This window comes from Lepus europaeus, chromosome 8 (genome assembly GCF_033115175.1).
Source record: "Lepus europaeus isolate LE1 chromosome 8, mLepTim1.pri, whole genome shotgun sequence".
In the NCBI taxonomy this organism is placed as follows: domain Eukaryota; kingdom Metazoa; phylum Chordata; class Mammalia; order Lagomorpha; family Leporidae; genus Lepus; species Lepus europaeus.
In genome coordinates, this window is record NC_084834.1 from 114,833,579 (window position 1) to 114,852,811 (window position 19,233).

Below are 19,233 nucleotides of genomic sequence, written 5' to 3' on the forward strand. Positions count from 1 at the left end.
TACATTTTCCTGATTATTTTTAGCATAATAATTATTCTCATGCCAGTTCTTTTTGCCACTGTAATTATTTTAGCATGCTAATTTATTATTCCACTTCAGCATGTATAATTTGAATAGAGTGGAATTCCAACCTTTTTCCTCTTCACAATATTTGGATTTAACCACAAATATTATCAATTGGGGACATAGGCACCAATCCATCAGATTCAGAATCAAGCAACCATGACTTCCAATAGCCATTGTCTTGATAAAGTATTATGTGAACTAGACTTCAAGGACAAATTAAAAAATTCAAGTGTAAAATATTATAAAAATACCCTTTCACTAGGAAATAATCATTTGTTTCATTGGCATAACTTTTACTTCAGCTGGTCTGAAGTGTGCTATGTATGTATATTGTGTCTACTTGATGGAACTTGACTTCCTAATGAAAAATTAGATAAGTACATATATAAAAAAAAAGCAGACAAGTATGTCACAGGGTATTTAAAAATGAAATCAACAAAAGGTATTAGAAAGGAAAAAAAATTATTGATTCATCAGTTGCTCCACATGAAAATACTCATAGGAAAAAAAAATCTGAGTTTAGAAATTCAATCCTTGCTACTATATATAAAACAGTACTAAATGAATGGATGTTAGTAGAAATATGTGCATAATTAAGTCCTTATCCAGTGTTTTTTTCATTATATTCACATAGAATTTGGGGGAATCAATGCTCCCTGTACAGAATTTTGGAATCTTAAGATGCTCTGAAAACACATCAGATATGATGGAGGAGAGTTCAGAAATCTCAGCCTTTCGTTCTAAGAAAGAGCTTGGTAATAACTGATAGTACTGAATGGGCATGTGCACCAGTGTACGTGTTCAAGCGATCTTTCTTCCTCCTGGTCTATGTAGAGTCGGGGAAGCTACCTGCTTCAAATCTCCATAGACGGAAACACAAACGATAACAGGCAGGGAGGTAGCAAGATCAGAAAACCAGCAAGCTGAATTGAGGTAGTTTCCCCATTGTTCTGTGAAACTGGCTTCTTCCTGGTGGAGCTGCTTTCATAGAGTTGACTGATTGGCAAAACATGCACAAGCACTCATAATCCACACACCACGTGTGTGACTGACGTTACCTTAACCAAGTCGAAAAAGGGTTCTTTCCTAATCAAATGCATTCTATGTAGCAGGTGAGTTAAACACCTTTCAGGTGCTCATATTGCCATAGTTTGGTATGAGAAAGCTTAGTTACTATTAAATATTGAGGTTCTCCTCCAACTTCAGAGAAAAATCTGGAGACTTAAACAATATTCCTGTCAATTGACTAAAAAGATATGATACAAAAACATTCTGATGTGATATGCAGATCATGATGTACTCTGACCCAGCACAATTCTTTTGTCCCAGATTCCTTAATTATCAAAAGTATAGATTACTGGCCATCTGTATATTACCTTTCCTCTTCATTTAGATTTTAGAAAAAGAAAATCCCAAGATATAACATAGAAGAGAACAGAAGTCTAATTTGGCAAATTCGTTTTAGCTTTTGCCCTAAGAAGGGCCCCATGCCTGCACACTATTGGCAAGAGATCTGCAATAACTGGATATTTAGAAAGCCTCTTTGGAAGGACTGTGCCCCCTCCCACATCCTCTATCTACTGAACAAGACAAAGGTCACCATCCTATCTTTATAAAAAGCATATTCGTGTGGCCACGATTCTTGCAGCCTTTAGTGAACTGACTGAAATTAAATTGCTTTCTCCATCAAAATGGAGCTTACAATGGGGGGGGAACCTCCCTCCTAGAATTTGACATTTAAATATCTGGTTGAAATCTGGCTTTTCAAATAAACAGGATTGTAGCTGGTTTGTAAGTAAGCACAAAGTAACTTCTCTGTCAACCTGCTAGAAAGTAAGTTACGCATCTTATGTCAGCCAACATAAATATGCCATCCCATTTTTCTTTACTTCATTTGCAAAAATGGAATAATTTTGTGCTTAGGTTATTCATTTAGTCAGATCAATTTCTTTTGCATGGCTCATTTGGACCACAGAGGATTAGCAAAGTTTATATATTGAAAACAGAAAGCAAGAAAGGTGAGAAAAATGAGAATAATAATTAAACATATAGTACATACATCAATACAATATCTTCTAAATCTCAATCAGTTGTTTATTGGTTGGCAAACAAGATTCACTTTTACAACAAATATTAGTAATGAGGTCATCCAACTTTGAGACCATACAAAATGGATCATAAAAAAAATTATATGTGCTGCTAATTTACCTCTTGTATTCCTACATTACTCTAACTCCTGTCAAATAAATAAAATTTCCTGTTAATAAACAGAAGACTTTAAAAAAAAAAAACCACTTCAAGATAGTTTGACCTTTCAATTCTTACTGTGAGGGAAAGAAATTCCTCTAAAAATTGGTAGTGCAGGTGCCCATCTGGGGAGGACTGGAAGGAGCACATGGCACTTCATGGTCTATGAGACATCCTTTTGCTTGCTTTGTTATTTCCACATGCAGAAGCCCCACTAGTTCTATAGTCACCTACTGACTTCTAGAATCATAGCTACTGTCTTGGTGACGAACTCCTTGCCAAATATGCTTTGCATTACAACAGACGTGCCCTGTAAACATAAAACTTCTTCCTGTTCTAATTTGCAAAAATTTAAAAAAAAAAATGCTGTTGGAAATATTCTGGCTGAGTAAAGGTATCTAGTGAGGGAAGGAAGTCTAATTTTATTTATTTTATTTTTTTGTAAAAAATAATTTGTTTGCATTACTAGAAAATGATTCTTATAAAGTGATAGTTTCATTTATTTATTTAGTTTTTGCCAGGTGAAATTTCAAAGAAAAAAGGCAAAAAAAAAAAAAAAAAGGAAAAGGAAATGACGAAAGAATAGAAATGGAGGGAAGGAAACGTTACTCTTACTGGTAGACAAACTTGCAAGACCAGCACGAAAGAAAAAGAAAAATTTCTTTTTTTTCTCCGCTACATTAGGAGGACTGAAATTCTGGAGGAACAGAAAGCGGACTATATGTGCAATGCTAGTATCTGTACATGACATAGAAATTGTTCCATTTTTTTCTGCCATTAGTTGTATCGTCAGTTAATACAGCAAATCATAAAATATGCATTTAGCATAGAATTCTAGAGTTCCCCTCCACCTCATCACGAATTCTCTGGCTTTACATTGGTCTGCACAGCTCTGCCCGCTGTGGCGCATCTCCCGCTGCCAGGGACCCCAAAGCAGTGTTTGTGCAGCACTCCCCTCTAGAGGCAGCTCTGCTGCTGACTCCGCACCGCCGCTCTGGCCTCTGGAACACCAGGTCCTGGCCACGCTAGCCACAGAGCGCCAGAGGGGCGAACCACACACAGCAGCAGGCCGCCACCGGGCCACCCGAGCGCCCATTCGTTACCATAATGAAGTCTCCCCCGGAGAGAGGGCACGGGGCAGGAAGCCAGGGCACAATGTCAGCAGTCACTTTCTCCCCTGGGCGGACCTAAAACCCCCAGCTTGAAAAAAAAAATAAAAATAAAAAGAAGATAAAGAAGAGAGAGAAGTCTGAGAGTCTGCCTGGGTCTCTGGACCGCATCGCACGGGTTTGGGAGGACACACACACGAGGACCACTGCGGCTACCACCTCGGACCGGTCCGCGAGGCGGGCGCGCCGGGGTGGCGCCCCCTAGAGGCTGGTGACCAGGTGCGCAGGGGGCCCCTGGGCGCCGCCGTCCGGGGCCGGGGGCGCGATGAAGCCGTCGCTGCTGCCGCGCCCCAGCTGGTAGTAGGCGTGCAGCTGGTGCACGTGGTTCCGGGAGCCCAGGTTCGGCATGCTCTTGTAGTACACGTCGTCGGCGTCGGGCCGCGCGGCGGGCGGCTCGGGCTGCGACCCCGCGGCCGCGCCGTCGGCCGCCAGCGCCGGCAGGCTGGTGTAGACCGAGTCCCTGCGCGGCGCCGCGGCCGGCGGCCCCTCCGCGTGGCCGCTGGGCAGCAGCGGGAAGAAGCTCTCGCCCTGGTCCTGCGGCAGGCGCCGCCGGCCGCACTGGCCGTCCGCCGAGTACACCCTGGGGGGCAGCAGCGGGGCGTCGGACTCCTCGTGGATGAGCTCCAGGCCCAGGCTGTCGTCGTGGGTGTAGGACGCGGCGTCGTCCTCGCCGCCCAGGTCGCTGGCCAGCTTGTTCAGCAGGTTGCGGCTCTGGTCGCTGGAGCGCTCGTGGCTGTTCAGGTAGGAAGGGATGTAGCTGGAGGTCAGTTCCTGCAGGATCTTTTTCTCCAGGGCGGTCTCGCTGGGGTGGTAGCCGCGGTCTAGGATTTGCACGCAGTTGCTCAGGTACTCGCCGCCGGCGAGGCTGTAGCTGTTGCCATGGTTACCATTCAGTGGTAGAGTATCCATGACACTTGTATCCCTGGCATTGTTCAGAAGCCCCTCTGAAAGAGACGACAAGACGCTGTGACTCGGAGATACGGACGCCGCCCCCGCACACACACCGCACACGAGCAGGCCCAGCCACCACCACACCTGCAGGCTGCCAGCCCGCCGGCCTCCTTCCCAGCCACAGACACTGCTGGCTGTCTACTGTGTATAGCATATGGCTATCACTGGACAAGGAGAGTCTTGTCGGTGGGAAACAAGCGCTTCTCTAGAGCAATAAAACTCTGTAAACTCTACATTTTCAGTTTCCACACAAACACATCGCCTGACGTTATCTGAAGAAGAATTGTTGAGAATTTGGGCGAAAAAATGCAAAATTCTGATGTGGTCGCCAATAGCTTTCAATTTATAGACATCAAAGTCAATTAATTCATTCGCTTTAATTTTCTATGTTGTCTTAACATTGAAATCACTATAATGTTAACATAATTCCTCTGTGGTACTTTGAATATGATGGTCAAAAGTAAATTAAAAGTAATCTCTGTACACGAAACCACAAAAGGATTATGTTGAAATAAATAGTCAAATAAATAAATGGCTCCTCAACATAATTGACATATGGGAACTTTCAAGAGCATTTGGATTTGTTTGTAATTTTTTTCCTGCTATGGGCACTTTGATTATTATTATACATTATCTTGTGATTATTTAGGGTCATTAGGTAATAGTAAAGATACTGTAGCCCCGATTTTTAAAAACATAGTGTCAGTGTTAAAGTCACCATTCTATAATGTGTGATGGCTTTGTGTGAAAACTCAACTTTGCTTTTAAAAGAAGACAAACATTTTATTTTGGTAACAAACAGCTACACTGAAATAAATTTGACCTTATATGTCTTCAAGTATTTTGCATTCCCTTGAATAAAGAGCAATTCAAGAATCTATTATAATTTTATGAATCACTTCAAATGCAACCACAAAAGGAAAAAAACACACACATGTAACCAATACCAGTAAATAAGAAAAAGTTTTCTCTTTTTTTGTTTTTACACAAAAATTAATTGGAGAATTGCATTAAACTTCTCAATACAACTTGTGAAAATATAGCATGCACACTATATCTGTGATGCAGTCATGTTTATCAAAACTGAACCCATTCAATGGTGGTTTAAATGAAGAGTTTCAAGTCAATTTGTATGTGGACTTCGGATGCAAACTCTATTCAAGTAACCCGGTTTTCAAAAACAGCAATGGAAAAATGCATTAATAAGCAGCCATCACAGACATAGGGTGAAGCAGTTTATTTTCATGTTAAAAGATATCTTATACACAAAATCCACAATGTTAAGAAAAAATAAAAGGACTGCCTTCTAAAGGCTGGATGTGATGGGTGAATGTTGTTGCAGAAGCTGCTATGGCAGCTGATGGTTGTGGCTGGGTGGCTGATGCATTGAAACACATGCTTTTTCTGTTGCCAATGCATTAGGTATGGGCTGAAAACAGCCATGGGAAAATAAAGTGGGTATGTGGCATGGGACACATTTTAATGACAGCATGTATCAATAAAAAGGAAAACTTTATGAATTACTTAGCAAAAATAAATGCTTAATTTAAAAACAATTTAACTCACACAAACATTAAATGAGACTTGACAACTATGTTGATTATGTAACAGAATAAAAGAATCAGACAACAGAAGCGTCTAATCTCTATTAACATATAATCATATAAGTTGATTCATAGGCTCTTTAGTTTTTAAATTGTGAGATGAACTGTTTTTAATAACTACATCATCTATATGTGATGCAATAAAAGTGAACTAAAAAAAATTACATTTGATATGCAATGTTTAGCTTTACTCCCATACTTGTCTCTCTGTAGGGCTCTAAACGACAGCATGAAGAAAAGGAAAGAAAAAACAACAAGTAAGCTTACAGCGACAGTAGAAGAAACATGAGTAAAAAGCAAATTGATGATATGCAGAAAAAAGAGTCAAAGGAAATAATTTCCACTGCCCCCAAATTCATGAGTCTGTGTTACATGGTTTATCATACTTAAAAATACTGAAATGTTAGTCAAAAACCAAGAAATCCCCCTTAACACATGCTATTAGAATGAGTCTTTGATAAGCATTTCTACAGTTGGTAAAATTTCAAACAAATATGCAATTATATTAAGATTATCACACAAAACAAGACAGCAAAAATTTGAGGACAACCCATGATTATTTCCACCACAGTATTTCAATATTATATATCGATTTGCTTCTAAAGAATGTCATTTAATTTTAAAGTTATTTCAGTAAAATTGTAAATGAAATCTTTAGCTTATATACAGAGAGAAAACCAGAGCTGAAGGTTTTCATAATGGTGTTCCTTTTGTCCCTTATGTACCTTCTCTTTCCCTACACAAACATTTTTTCTCTCCCAATTGCACCTATACAACTGTTTCTTATCAATCATAAATGAAAGCTGCTCAGTGCTGTCATTTCTGGAGCTCATATTCAAAAGTTGTGTAACTATGGAGGGAAAAAATGGTTAAATCCATTCACTATTCTTTATCAAGAGAATGTGAGCACAGGAAAATACCACCATCAATATCGGGTTTGCTCCTGGATCATTGCACAAGTTTACACAATCAGGCATTTTGAGAGTCGATCCTTTAAAACAATCCTAGCAAATGTTTTTCTCTTAGAAAAAAAAAATATTTTAATCAGATCAGAAGAATTTCTCTTGCTGATTTTGTTTACAGGAAAATTAAAATATAAGAAATTTTAAAAACACAGTGAATTCATGGAGCCAGATTGCTGTAAGAGGTTGCAATTTGTTGTAAGCTAACCACAGTTTTAGAAAGACAGTTTTGGTTCTTCATAGTTTGATTTGCTTCTCAGTGAAAAGACAACAGTGTTTCAAACTGCAGAGGCACTCTTTTTAAAAGTTTCAGAACAGCTTTCCTAAACAGCCAAGCCAGTATGTCCACAGATGCAAATACTTGGAGGCTCATCATGGCTTATTCCTTAAGTGAGAGAATTTTAGAACTGGAAAGCATATGAGAGTCCATCGGACTTCAGTTCCTGCTTTTCAGAGATGAGAAAACCACAGCCAAGAAAGGCGGAGCCTTCTCGAAGGCCGCTCTGCAAACAGAGCAGAGCTGGGGTCAGAAAGGGAACTGTCCAGTCTCGCTCCACCTCTGTTCACTGCCATTTTCTCTTCACGTCTGCCTTAGGCTTTGAAAGCCATGGCTGAGTATTAATTTATTAATTTACATGCTTGTATTCTTACCAACCATAATGTATTCGTCGCTATAACCTGCCCTATCATGGATGTCCTTCTTTAAAGTTTTAGTATGGAATTAAATTACTTTATAATGTAAATTGTTTTAGGAAAATCATGACTTCCTCCTCTATATTATGTTTTGTTGACAGGTTTTTCTATAATGTGATTTATCGTTACAAAAATTGAATTTCTAATACTGTCAAGAAGACAGTGGTCCAGAAATGCTATGCATGAAGTTTCAAATATGTCCACAGGTGGAATCTGAATTAGATATAATGCAAGTATATTATTCATCTTTATTTACAACTCTGTATGCTTTAGTAACATTATAAACACATCTTTCTGGATTTTAAATAAGACAAGAATGGATTCTTTAAATCTGAAAGTTGGTGGGACTGCATCAGAGGATCAAAGAACAGAGCTAAGTGGAATTCAACATAAACCACTCCAGTACATACCGAGCCACCTATATTTCATGTAAGATTTCACCTTGCCAGTAAGAATGTAAGTGCGTTCATCTGAAAGCATAAGATTAGTAGCAATATGACAATCACCAAGATTTATTTTTGGTCAGTGGTAAAAAGAATTAGTTTAAGCACTATGATAATTTCTTAATAGCATAGAAATAGTAAAACATAAAATAGCTGAACAATCCCACCACTGATTCTGAAAGCATTAATAAAATTATTTACTTTTGTTTTTAAGAAATGTTAGAATTTATTGAATTTAGTAGAATAAAAGACAAATACATTCAGGAGATTCCTCTGTGCATTTATTGGTAATCTTAACAGCACTAACCAGTAATGGATTCTAAGGCAATAAAACTTTGTTTAGGTATAATATTGTTTTAAATTCTGCATGTGAGATTTCAGTTTGGTAGCTCCTGTAGAAGTAGTCCATTCTTTGAAAAATTTCCTACTTTAGGATATCAGTAAAAATGAAATAAGAAGGCAAGGCCAATACTGAATTAGGGAAACCACACTGATTAGTAATAGTTTTACTTCTGCATTTTATGAGACATTATAAATTATACCTGCATAACCAAAAAAGGTAAACAAAATGTGATCCAAATTTATGACATCTTTAAAAATAATTACTGAAGATTATTGAGGATAATGCAAATAATGTAGAATATATTTAACTTGCAGGTATGATACAAGTCTTCATTTAACATCATTCAAACTTTACTAATATGTCAGTACATTTAAAAATGTTTATAATGATGCAATCACCTGTCACTTAACTTAAGGACAATAAAGAAAGAACAAAACAAGCCTTTATAAGGTCTACTAAATTGTTCTGCCAAACCTCATCTGGTGCATTGTGTAACGTACAATTCATTGAGTGCTATAATGAAATAGGGACATTGACAAATGAGGGACAATTTAGAAGGGGTCGCTGTGAAGAAAGACCAGAAAGTGCCTCATATTAATGAGTCTGTTTTATTAGGGAAATGAAAGACTCAAGGAAGGCAGGGGAGCTACTTTCAAGCATCTAAGGGTCTGCCACAGAAAACAGGAGAATGCTCTGGGCCTGCCTTTACTTTACAGGGCATCATGGCCAGAGGAAAATTTCAGCTAAGGAGAAGGCAAAGGGAATCTCTCTCTCTCTCTCTCTCTCTCTCTCTCTCTCTCTTTCTCTCTCTCTCGTTTTCTAACAAATGGAGCATTTAGGCAATAGAATAGGAAGGAAATTCAGAAAGCTCATGGAAATATGTCATAAGAAGTATGAGTTTCAATCTTTTTTTTAACACCACAGTAAACTTATCTTTCAATTTGATGTTTCCACCAACTTTGAAGTAGACAGGGACCCACTCAAGGAAGTTCTTTAGCACAAGCTGATAGACAGCAGTGACATAAAGAGGGCTTGATGAATTTTGTCCTTTCTTGGGATTTTAAATCTGTGATTCTGAGACATGTAGGAACGTAATGAAATTAAGTTTGCTGAGTTTTATCATGGTGACAAACATCTTTTGCCATCTTACGTGTTAAAGTGATCATATTAAGTGTGCAATTGATCATATAGATAGGATTAAGTGTCAAAGGGATCACATAAATAAGACCAAGTGTCTGGTAATAACAATAGATAGGATTAAAAAGGAGAGAGTGATCCAACGTGGGAAGCAGTCCACACAGCAGACCCAGAATGACAAATGCCCTAAACAGCACTCTGACCTCAGAATCAGCCCTTAAGGCATTCAGATCTGGCTGAAAAGCCCATGAGAGTATATATCAGGCATGGAAAGCCAAGACACTGTGGCAAAAAATGTTTTACTTGGGGGAATCTCTGTGAGACCCCAGTGGAAAGAAGGGGCCATCAAAGAAGGATGTACTTTTCTCCAAATGGAGGAGAGAACATCCACTTTGCTTATGGCCCTGAGTAAATACTGACAGAATCTGTGGACTCAAAAGGGCTCCATAGCCTTGGCAGCTCATGTCAAGAGCCTTGGTTGATCACTGATGTCATAAATGAATCTTAATTGTTAAATCAACAACAGGAGTCACTGTGTACTTACTCCCCATGTAGGACCTCTGTCCTTAATGAGTTATACTATGATAATTGACTGTAAAACTTGTTTTCAAACAGTACTTTTTACTTTGTGTGTGTTTGTGCGGGGGGGGGTGCAAATTGTTGAAATCTTAGTATAGAGTTGGTCTTCTGTATATAGTTAATTAAAAAGGAATCTTAATGAAGAATGGGATGGGAAAGGGAGTAGGAGGTGGGACGGGAGGGTGGGTGGGAGGGCGGGTATGGGGGAAAGAACCACTATGTTCCTAAAGCTGTCCCTATGAAAATTATATTCATTAAATAAAAGCTTTCTTAAGAAAAATTAAAAATTTCCTGACATCACTTCTTTTTATCAATGATTGGAAATAATTTTAAATCATCCTTTGTATCTGGTCAGATACCATGTCAGGGATCTCAGACAGTCTGAGCCTTAGTAGCCGTGTGGGCAAACAGGCTTTTCTGTAGTGGCTCACTCACTCAGGTTTTATGCATTCATGCCACTAATCTTTTACCTCTGACAGAAAAATAAAACTAAAGATCCTCACAGAAAATACTGCACATTTTTTGTCAAAATTATGTGGGAAAATTAAATTTAAATATCACATTCAACTTGAAGAAGAACCTTGGAAGTCTATGATAGGGAATTTTCCCCTCAAATATAATTTTAAGTATGTAGATCACTGAGAAGGATTTTTCTTTCATGAAACTTTTTTGTGAATTTGTTTTTCCTGTGGTCACTTTATATATAAAATGTTTTTTATATTTCTCATGCATCTAACCAAGCTTTATCCTTACAGATGGCAAAAAGCATTCCAAGAGCTTATACTGTAAGAGATCTATGCTGATTTGTTTGAGAAACAATTAAACTTCTGAATGATTTTCAAGCTGGAGGATATACAGAGGAACCATATTCAAAAGCCTTGTTTTTAACATGTAGGTGCAGTGGATAAAGCAATTCTGTGGCCTGTCTGCGCCAGCTCCTGGATGGTAGAGCTAAGGGAGAACCAGGAGCTGCTACTGTCCAGTTCACTGCGCCTTCCACCATCACTGGGTTTCAACTGTCACTTTCCCAAGAGTTGATCTAAATGCTTTCATTAGTGCTAATGGTTTGTGTCCAGACTGTAGTTCATGGTAAAACAATAAGATTTATGTTCTTGACCTTATAACAGTAAGATAACTGAATCAAGTCTTCCTTATCTCACTTACCTTAGGCAAAGATCTCACTTCTCAAAATAAATACACAGGCATTTAATACAGAAATAAATGAACAACAAGAAAAATACTGACAAACCACAGTACATTTTATAACATTACAGAGAAACAAACACATAGTGATGAGTCAAACATTTGTTTACCAGAAGGAACCCATTGCTTACTAAGGAAAACCTAAGGAAAATGGAAAATAAAAGTGCCAAGAGGGGTGGAATGTGGAAGGAGTCTGTGTGTCTGCTTCCAAAACAAAGAAAAGGCAGGACAAAGAAAAGCAGAATGTGCCCAGAAAAGCTACATAAGATGGGACTCTCACTTGAAACAATTAAGATAAACTCCAGCACACCTTGTGCGTTGTACATGCTGACAGAAGGGTTGTTACAGACCGCCGGTTCCCCAAGCAATGTATTATAGGGATTGTTAGTACCATGCGGACGAAGCAGAGCATTGCTTATAAGATGATTAGCCATGGCTCCTGGAGCAGCCCCAGAGAAAGACAGAGAAAAAAAAAAAAAAAAAGGTCAATCAGGCCAATGTGTTTGAAAAAAAGAAAGGAAACATTTAGAATGACAACACTCGATACAGTCCTGATTACAGGCAGCAGCTAAATAGACTAAAAAAGATGCCACGAGAGCACACGTTTCCAACAATGCACATATCTGAGTCAGTGGGAAAGATGGTTTACAATGTTGATTAAGCCACATTTAGGTGTTCTCTTTCCCAAGGTGTATGCAAGAATATATTCCCATGCTTGCTAAAAATAAAAATAAAGAAAACACAAAATCCAGTCATCCATATAAACAAAACATAAAAGCCAAGAAACACGTTTAAAACAGTCAAAGAAAGGCTAAAAATTAAAACATTCCCTCATTCACAGAAACCACTGGGTTGTTTTCAATGGAGGTAAAAAATAATAAAAGACAACATTTATAATAATATACTCATTTGGAGAGCAGTTGTAGACACATCAGAAAAATTTGACATTTCTTAAATTCTATAAAGAATTATGTAAACTTAAACATAATCACACTTGTTAGTACACCATAATCAGTATACTAATATTGTGATATAAATTGATAAAAATCATATGGATATTATTTTAAAATATTAACTTTATCATATCAGACAATACACACATATTCCATTTTCCATTTTCCAGCTGGTTGTATGGATTTGGGCACAGCAGAATAACAAAGTAAAATTCTTTTTTTATGTATGTGAACAGATGTTCTTAGTTTCTAATGCAACCTCCCACCATCAAAAGTCATACATCTAAGAAGTTAAAGACCAAAGGAAGAGTTTTATTAAATATAATTAGGCAATGTATGAAAACAAAAGGCAAAGTTACGTGTTTATGTAATATGATTAAGGAAAAATGACTAAAGAAAGGGAAATGCAAATTGTATGAGGATAGTCAGGTTGAACACACAGATATGTATTAATTTAACACGTATTACAGAATGAAAATACAAGCTATAGGCCAGGAGAAAATATTTGCAAATAAATCAACAAATATTTTTTATCTAACAAAGAAGTGGTATCTGTAATATAGAAAGAGCTTTCAGAAATCAAGACTAAAACAAAATCCAATTAGAAAATGGTCCAAAGGCATACACAGACATTTTATGAAGAGGATATAAGATCATGAAAAGAACTGCCAATTGCTTCAGGGAAATACAGATTAAAGCCACAATGAATTATCACTATACACTTAAAATAGACTGCTGGCAGCATTAACTAACAACTAGCAAGGATACCAAGAAACTGGATCACTCATACATTGGCTGTGGGAATATAAACTAGTACAGCCACGATGGAAATTATGTTTCATAACACTAAGCCTGCTATTATTGTTCCACCCAGTAACTGTATTTTTGGGCATTTATTCCAGAGAAATGAAGAGTTATGTACCCACTACAACCTGTACTTGAATGTTCATGGTGGCTGCAATTACAATTGCCCTAAACTGAAAACAATAAAACAATCCAAATTTCCTTCAACAGGTGAATGCCCAAGCAGTCCACAGGCTATCTGTACTGTGGAACACTGCTCAGCAGTTGAAAGAACAAACTATAGCTACACGTGAAAACCTGAATAAATCCCTAGAGACATACTAAGAAAAACTAATCCCCAAAGGTTATATAGTATGCACTTCCATTCATCTGTTTAACATTCCTGGAATGTCAAAGTTACAGAAATGGAGAACAGGTTAGTGGTTGCCAGAGAAAGCTAATTTGGTCAATGAAACTTCTAATTAAGACGTTCTAACATTCATTTCATTGTTCATGAATTTCTTCTGTGTGGAAGAGGCTGCCCCAAATACCCTTGGAGCACAGTGAGGTATTATCAAACAATGGCAGTTATAGCTCAGCCACGTGGCTTTTGTAAGTTGCTTCCTCAACTGTTAGTGCAGTTCAGAGTCAGTTACTGGTCTGGAGCCATAATGAGTGACATGCAGTGACAACTGGGGATCTACTTGCTATTGACACCAAAATCACAAACATTTGTAAAACAAAACAAACGAAAAACTGAACTGCTAAACAACACGCACATTGCTCTTTAGCCTTGGAATTAAAGACGTGCTTCCTGTTAGAATAAAAAGAATCACTACTTAAACAGAAGTCCCTTTTTTAGTGTCTGTTACCTTCGTTTATACCTCATGCACTTGTTGAAATGAATGTGATTACTGTTTTTGAAACTAGCTCTAGTTCTACAAATGTAGGGTTACAATTCCAGCGAGGGCTTCAAAAACAGTAACACAAGAGTAGACAACAGAATTTGATGATCACTCTTTCTCAAAGAGTGCAAAGATATAGGTAAAGTTCTGTGGGTTTGTTCGTATGACAGTAAGGGACATGTCTGAGTAAAGAAATATGCAATCCACATGATTCCCCTTTGATTTACCAAAAGGGAAAAGTCAATACATTTTCCTGGACACCCAGGTCTTGGAGTGACCTCAAGTTTTCTCTTGCTGTCACCATCCCATCCCAAACAAGGACATATTCCAGGAGGTATTAGTCACATGGGTCCTGCAGTCCACATTCATATTCTGACACTTCAATTATACTTTTGAATGCTGGCCCTGACACCAAAAAATAAAACGAGATCAAAAACCAAAGCCAACGCAGCCGCCTGCAGATGCCTAGGTGTTCTGACTGAAAACGTGTGCAGACTCTGTCTTACTCCATCTTTCATGTGCAAGTTCATGTCTGCCTGTTCTCTCGAGCTGCACGCATTTCACCTGTCTTTGCTGAAGTCTACTCTGTTTGCTTCTGGCTGTTTCCCCAACTGACTTAGGTCACTTTGAATTCTGACACTATCCTCCTGGATTCTGTCTTTGCTGTCTCTTCCTCTTCCCTCCAACTAACTTCTGATTTGTAAACTTCCCTCTAACAGCTGTGAAATTACTGAAGACTTCCAAGAGGTTCAGTGTTTACAGACCATCTGTCACTGTTTTTCAGCTGAAAAGTTAAGCTTACTGGTTAGTCAGTTTGAAGACAAGAGGAAGTTAGAGTTTTCCCCCTACCCCTTGCTCCGTGGGTGGGAAGGGTAGTGTGACTGGTACATATGTGAAAAGTGTTTCATGCTGATTTTCACTGGATTGTAAGCTTCAGGAAAATGAAATACCTGAAGGTTTTTCCATGGCTTTCTACCAATTTTACTGGGATATTTTCTACAGCTCATTTAATTAATGAAAGAAAAAAAAAACTTAGATGAAATTGATGGCATCTTCAAAATATAAAACTAAAATGAAGTCATTTTATCAATGATAAATAATTGTCATTTCATCAATTATGAGTAAATAAGGTTTAAGAATTCCAATTGTCTAATTCCTAATGCGATTTTTAAAAATTTCTTTCTCATAGTATAGCAGGTACTATATGATTGAAACTGTTAAAGCAGAAACAATCATAAATATTTGGAAGTATAAAATGGTAGTTGAATGCCAGCTTGTGGACACTCCTACTAATACCACTAATAACAATGGCAAATGATGATACAACCTGCCATGATTCAACGTAAATGGCTCAAATTGGGGCTTACAATGAATTGGCTGTGTAAAAACAGCTCTTCCTTAATTATCCAACTGATTAAATTCTGCTATAGGCTTTTCATACCTGCTTCTTTGCTGCCAAAAACAAGGGTTAGCTCTCTAATAAAACCACAGAAAAGTAAGACAGAATTTCAACATATGTGAATCATCAATACAGCTGTCAACAGAGGCTCAGCCATAAAAATCTTTATTTCTGGTGAAAGTGACATACAAAGCAAATAGGATTTTTATATTGCATATTGAAAAACTCAACTTTGATGGCAATTATTTAGAAAGACCCCAGGGCTCCCAGGAAAAGATTAGTATAGAATCATAAATAGTCATTTTAAGAAGGGTTCTATTCTATTTTATACCTGAAGATTGAGATTGATATAACCATTTCTGAATGAGTGAATTTTGAGTGGAATAATAATGAGGACATTCTTTGCAAATGTATAGTTTTACCATACAATGGTAGTATTTCTTTCTTTCTGACAATAGAATGGGTGTTTTGACATTGGTAGGTCTTGAATGGCAGCCTTGTCTGGGTGAGTTCAGTGTGATATATGCAACTGAGGACTGTGAATCTAAGGCAGATCGGTATGCTTTGAAATAGTGAAGTGAAAAAAAAAAAAAAAGAAACAGATCTTAGAAAGGATGACAGCTGGATCTCACTTGAATCCACATTATATTATTCAGAAACATAATTCAAAGGCTTCTTCTTGACAGCAGGCTAACAAAAGTATACTGAAAAGCTGTTAAAATAACAGGAATTGCCACTCTGTCCCTCAGATTTTTTTTTTCTGAGTGTGCTTTGTTCTTATTGGATCATACTGGATGGCCAAAGTTGTCAATTAGGACCTGAGAGATCTAATGAACCAACTGGATACAACCATTCTTCAATAATCACTTAGCAATACGCCTTATTTTTCAACTCTTTGTTATGCATAAATCTTTAGGATAGCATATGTTCTGTTTGTTTTATTGTAATAAAATAGCATCACCCCGTGGGTTCTTTCTTCTATAAAATACCTCATCCTCCATTTGATTCTGTTGGTTTTTCTCCCTTGGTTTGTCGTAACATTTTTTAATGAGGCCGTTTCCAATATATAGCTTGACTTCTGTATATAAATCAGAGCTATATACAAGCAGAGTTACTGTTGGGAGATACCAGCGTATTTCTTAATTTTGGCCCAAAACAGAGTCTTAATTTTCTCCATATGAACATTGTTTTTTTAATAATATTTTCTACAGAATTAGAATACTCAGTTTGGCACAAGTCCAGGGTCCTTCCCAGGGAGATGGTAACCTTGAAGTTTGGAGAGCCTCAAAGTGCAGGTAGAACGCCTTGGGTGTGGGTGTGTGTGCTAACCTGTGCACACACACATGCCTGCATTTATTTCTAGGGAAAGACTCCAACGGCTTTTATTATTTTGTTTTTCAGAGGTCAGATAACTTAGGGGAAAAGAGATGATGTTTCTTTCTTTAGCAAATAAAGTATCATATGAATACAAAAACTGGAAAAAAGTGAATTAAATGTGCCTATAATACATATAAGTATACATAAGTAATCTAGTTAAGGACAGCTTAACGTTATGGAGAAAGATTATGACCCATACCTTAGAACTGAGATCTTAGCACCATCTCATCCTCTGTTCTCACTTAATATATAACGATACAAGCCTAGATGCATCTACAATTTATTTAAGGTCACACACAGTTCTTATGGTTGTACTTGAACATAGTAAAAAAATAATTTTCTAAATTTTAGGATAATTTGATAAATTTTAGGATTCTCAACATAATTTTATTAGGAGCCTTGTAGGGAAGCATTAACTTCTTTCTCTTGTGCTTTTTGGTAATATGAGCTATTTTAGTTTCATATTCATCTAGTAATTCTCAAAAATAAGTAAACAAATACAAAGAAACTAAGTAGGTAAAAAGATACTTCTAGAACTATGGGGAACTGATTTAAAAAGCATTGCCTATTAAATATTTTGTTTTCTATTTTTTGTATAAGAAAGTTCAACACACACATACAATCTAAAGAGAAGAGCAAGCAATAAGCAATTCAACTTTATAGGATTACTTTATACAACAGAGACAGACATAAATTAAGCCCAATTTATTTATTAAAAGAAAAACTAATGAAGTCTGCCTGATAAACTTAGAAGTTACGTAAAATAAATTTCAAAACCACAGAAAACAAAATTTCACATTTTAAAAAGTTTTAATTTTCAATTAATTTCAAAACCACAGAAAACTAAATTTCATATTTTAAATGTTTTAACTAATTAATTAATTAAATTAATGAAATGACAAAGTGCCAAAGAGGAAATATTTTGTTGAAAGTCAAGTGCTCTTTCATCATTTTTTTTAAAGTCATAAATTGAGGAGCTGACATCTTGATTTATCACACTGTGCACTTTTAATAGCCAACAAGTTTGCTATTAAATTTTAATCAACCTGCCTATTAAATTTCATTCAAATGGTTTGGAGATACTTCAGCTCCTTTTAATTGCTAATTCATTCACTGGGAATCTATTAATATGGATTTCAATGACACATTTAGACCAAAGTACAGATTGGGTTACTGTTAGTTCACCATAAAATGAAATATTCTGAATGCCTGCTCTATCATGTCAGAACTTGAGAGCTGGGAACTGGAGACATTACTGTCCCATTGTCCTTATTTTGTAGCGACAGGCTTTAAGCATGTCTTCTTGTCCAGATTATAAATATGTAGAAGTTAAGTTGCAGGAGTTTTGTGCAATAAATACTTTGAATTCGAATTGCTGGGTCTTACATTGCACACATTTTCAATTTACAACACATTGCAAATGCTGTCAGATATGTTTGTAGCAGTACAAATTCCCACAAGCAGTACAAGTTTCTCAATTTCTTGTTGGGATTTAGTATAGGCAGACTGACACTTTCTCTTATCCAATTATGAGATACTGCTATTGTATTTTGCATTTCCCATTGCTACCAACATATGGGTAATTTTTGCTGTGTTTATTGGCCATGAAGTTTTCTTTTTTGTGAATCTCCTGCCCTTCTGTTTTCCCACCTTTAGACTGAGTTGTTGAATTTTTATTGACTTGTAGACATTTTTATATGACCAAGGCACTAATATTTTGTCAACTGAGTATCTTTTACTTACAACTTTTCCCTGCAATTTCACCTATTATGAGTACAATTTCATTTTTGAGACAATAATCTTATGTGTCTTTTCATATAGTTTGTGATCTTTCTGTTTTTAAAAAGTTTTCTTTAACCTAAAATCTAAATGTTGCATTTTTAAAAAGTTTTAAGCTGTCTTTTTTTTTTACATTTTTTCCCCATGATATGGAACACAACAATGTCATATTGGAGATGAAGAAACTAAGCCATTAGATAGGGACATTTTTCACATAAATCCTGAACACAAAGCTACTCAGAGATCCTAGGCTTTCTGACTATTCAACCAGTACTTGTGGGATTGGCATTCAGGGCTCTAAGTTGATCTTTGCTTCAAGACCATGAAAGTGGATGACTTGGCAGTAGAAGTGATGAACTTAAAGTCATCAGCCCTTCACCTCTAAAGTTCATCTTCTGTGGTCAAAGCATGTATTTCTGTGTTCAATTAACTTAAGACATTTAAAATTCTTTAGTATAGTATTCAAATCAAAGAATACTGAGCTCAAATATAACAAGCCAATTTTGCTTTACCACAAACTAAATAACAATAAACCACAACTCTGTTTAGTAAATCAAATGTATTTATCAAAGATTGTTTATCTTTGCTATTCATTCCATAGCTACACAATGTATTTTCTCAAAATCAGATTACTTCTTGA

General features: G+C 36.9%; 1 protein-coding gene across 18 annotated transcripts in view; it reads right to left on the reverse strand.

The window, feature by feature from the left end:
- Positions 1 to 3,683: 3,683 nt before the first annotated feature.
- ADGRL3 (adhesion G protein-coupled receptor L3) overlaps positions 3,684 to 19,233 on the reverse strand; it is a 486,726-nt gene continuing 471,176 nt past the window's right edge. For 11 of the 18 annotated variants that reach the window (XM_062199279.1, XM_062199284.1, XM_062199276.1 and 8 more), the window contains one exon: positions 3,684 to 4,426. In XM_062199279.1, the coding sequence (XP_062055263.1) occupies positions 3,684 to 4,426 (743 nt within the window). Of the gene's footprint in view, positions 4,427 to 6,202; positions 6,255 to 11,707; positions 11,837 to 19,233 lie in introns of all 18 variants that reach the window. The other 7 variants (XM_062199288.1, XM_062199287.1, XM_062199286.1 and 4 more) reach the window with 5 other exon arrangements.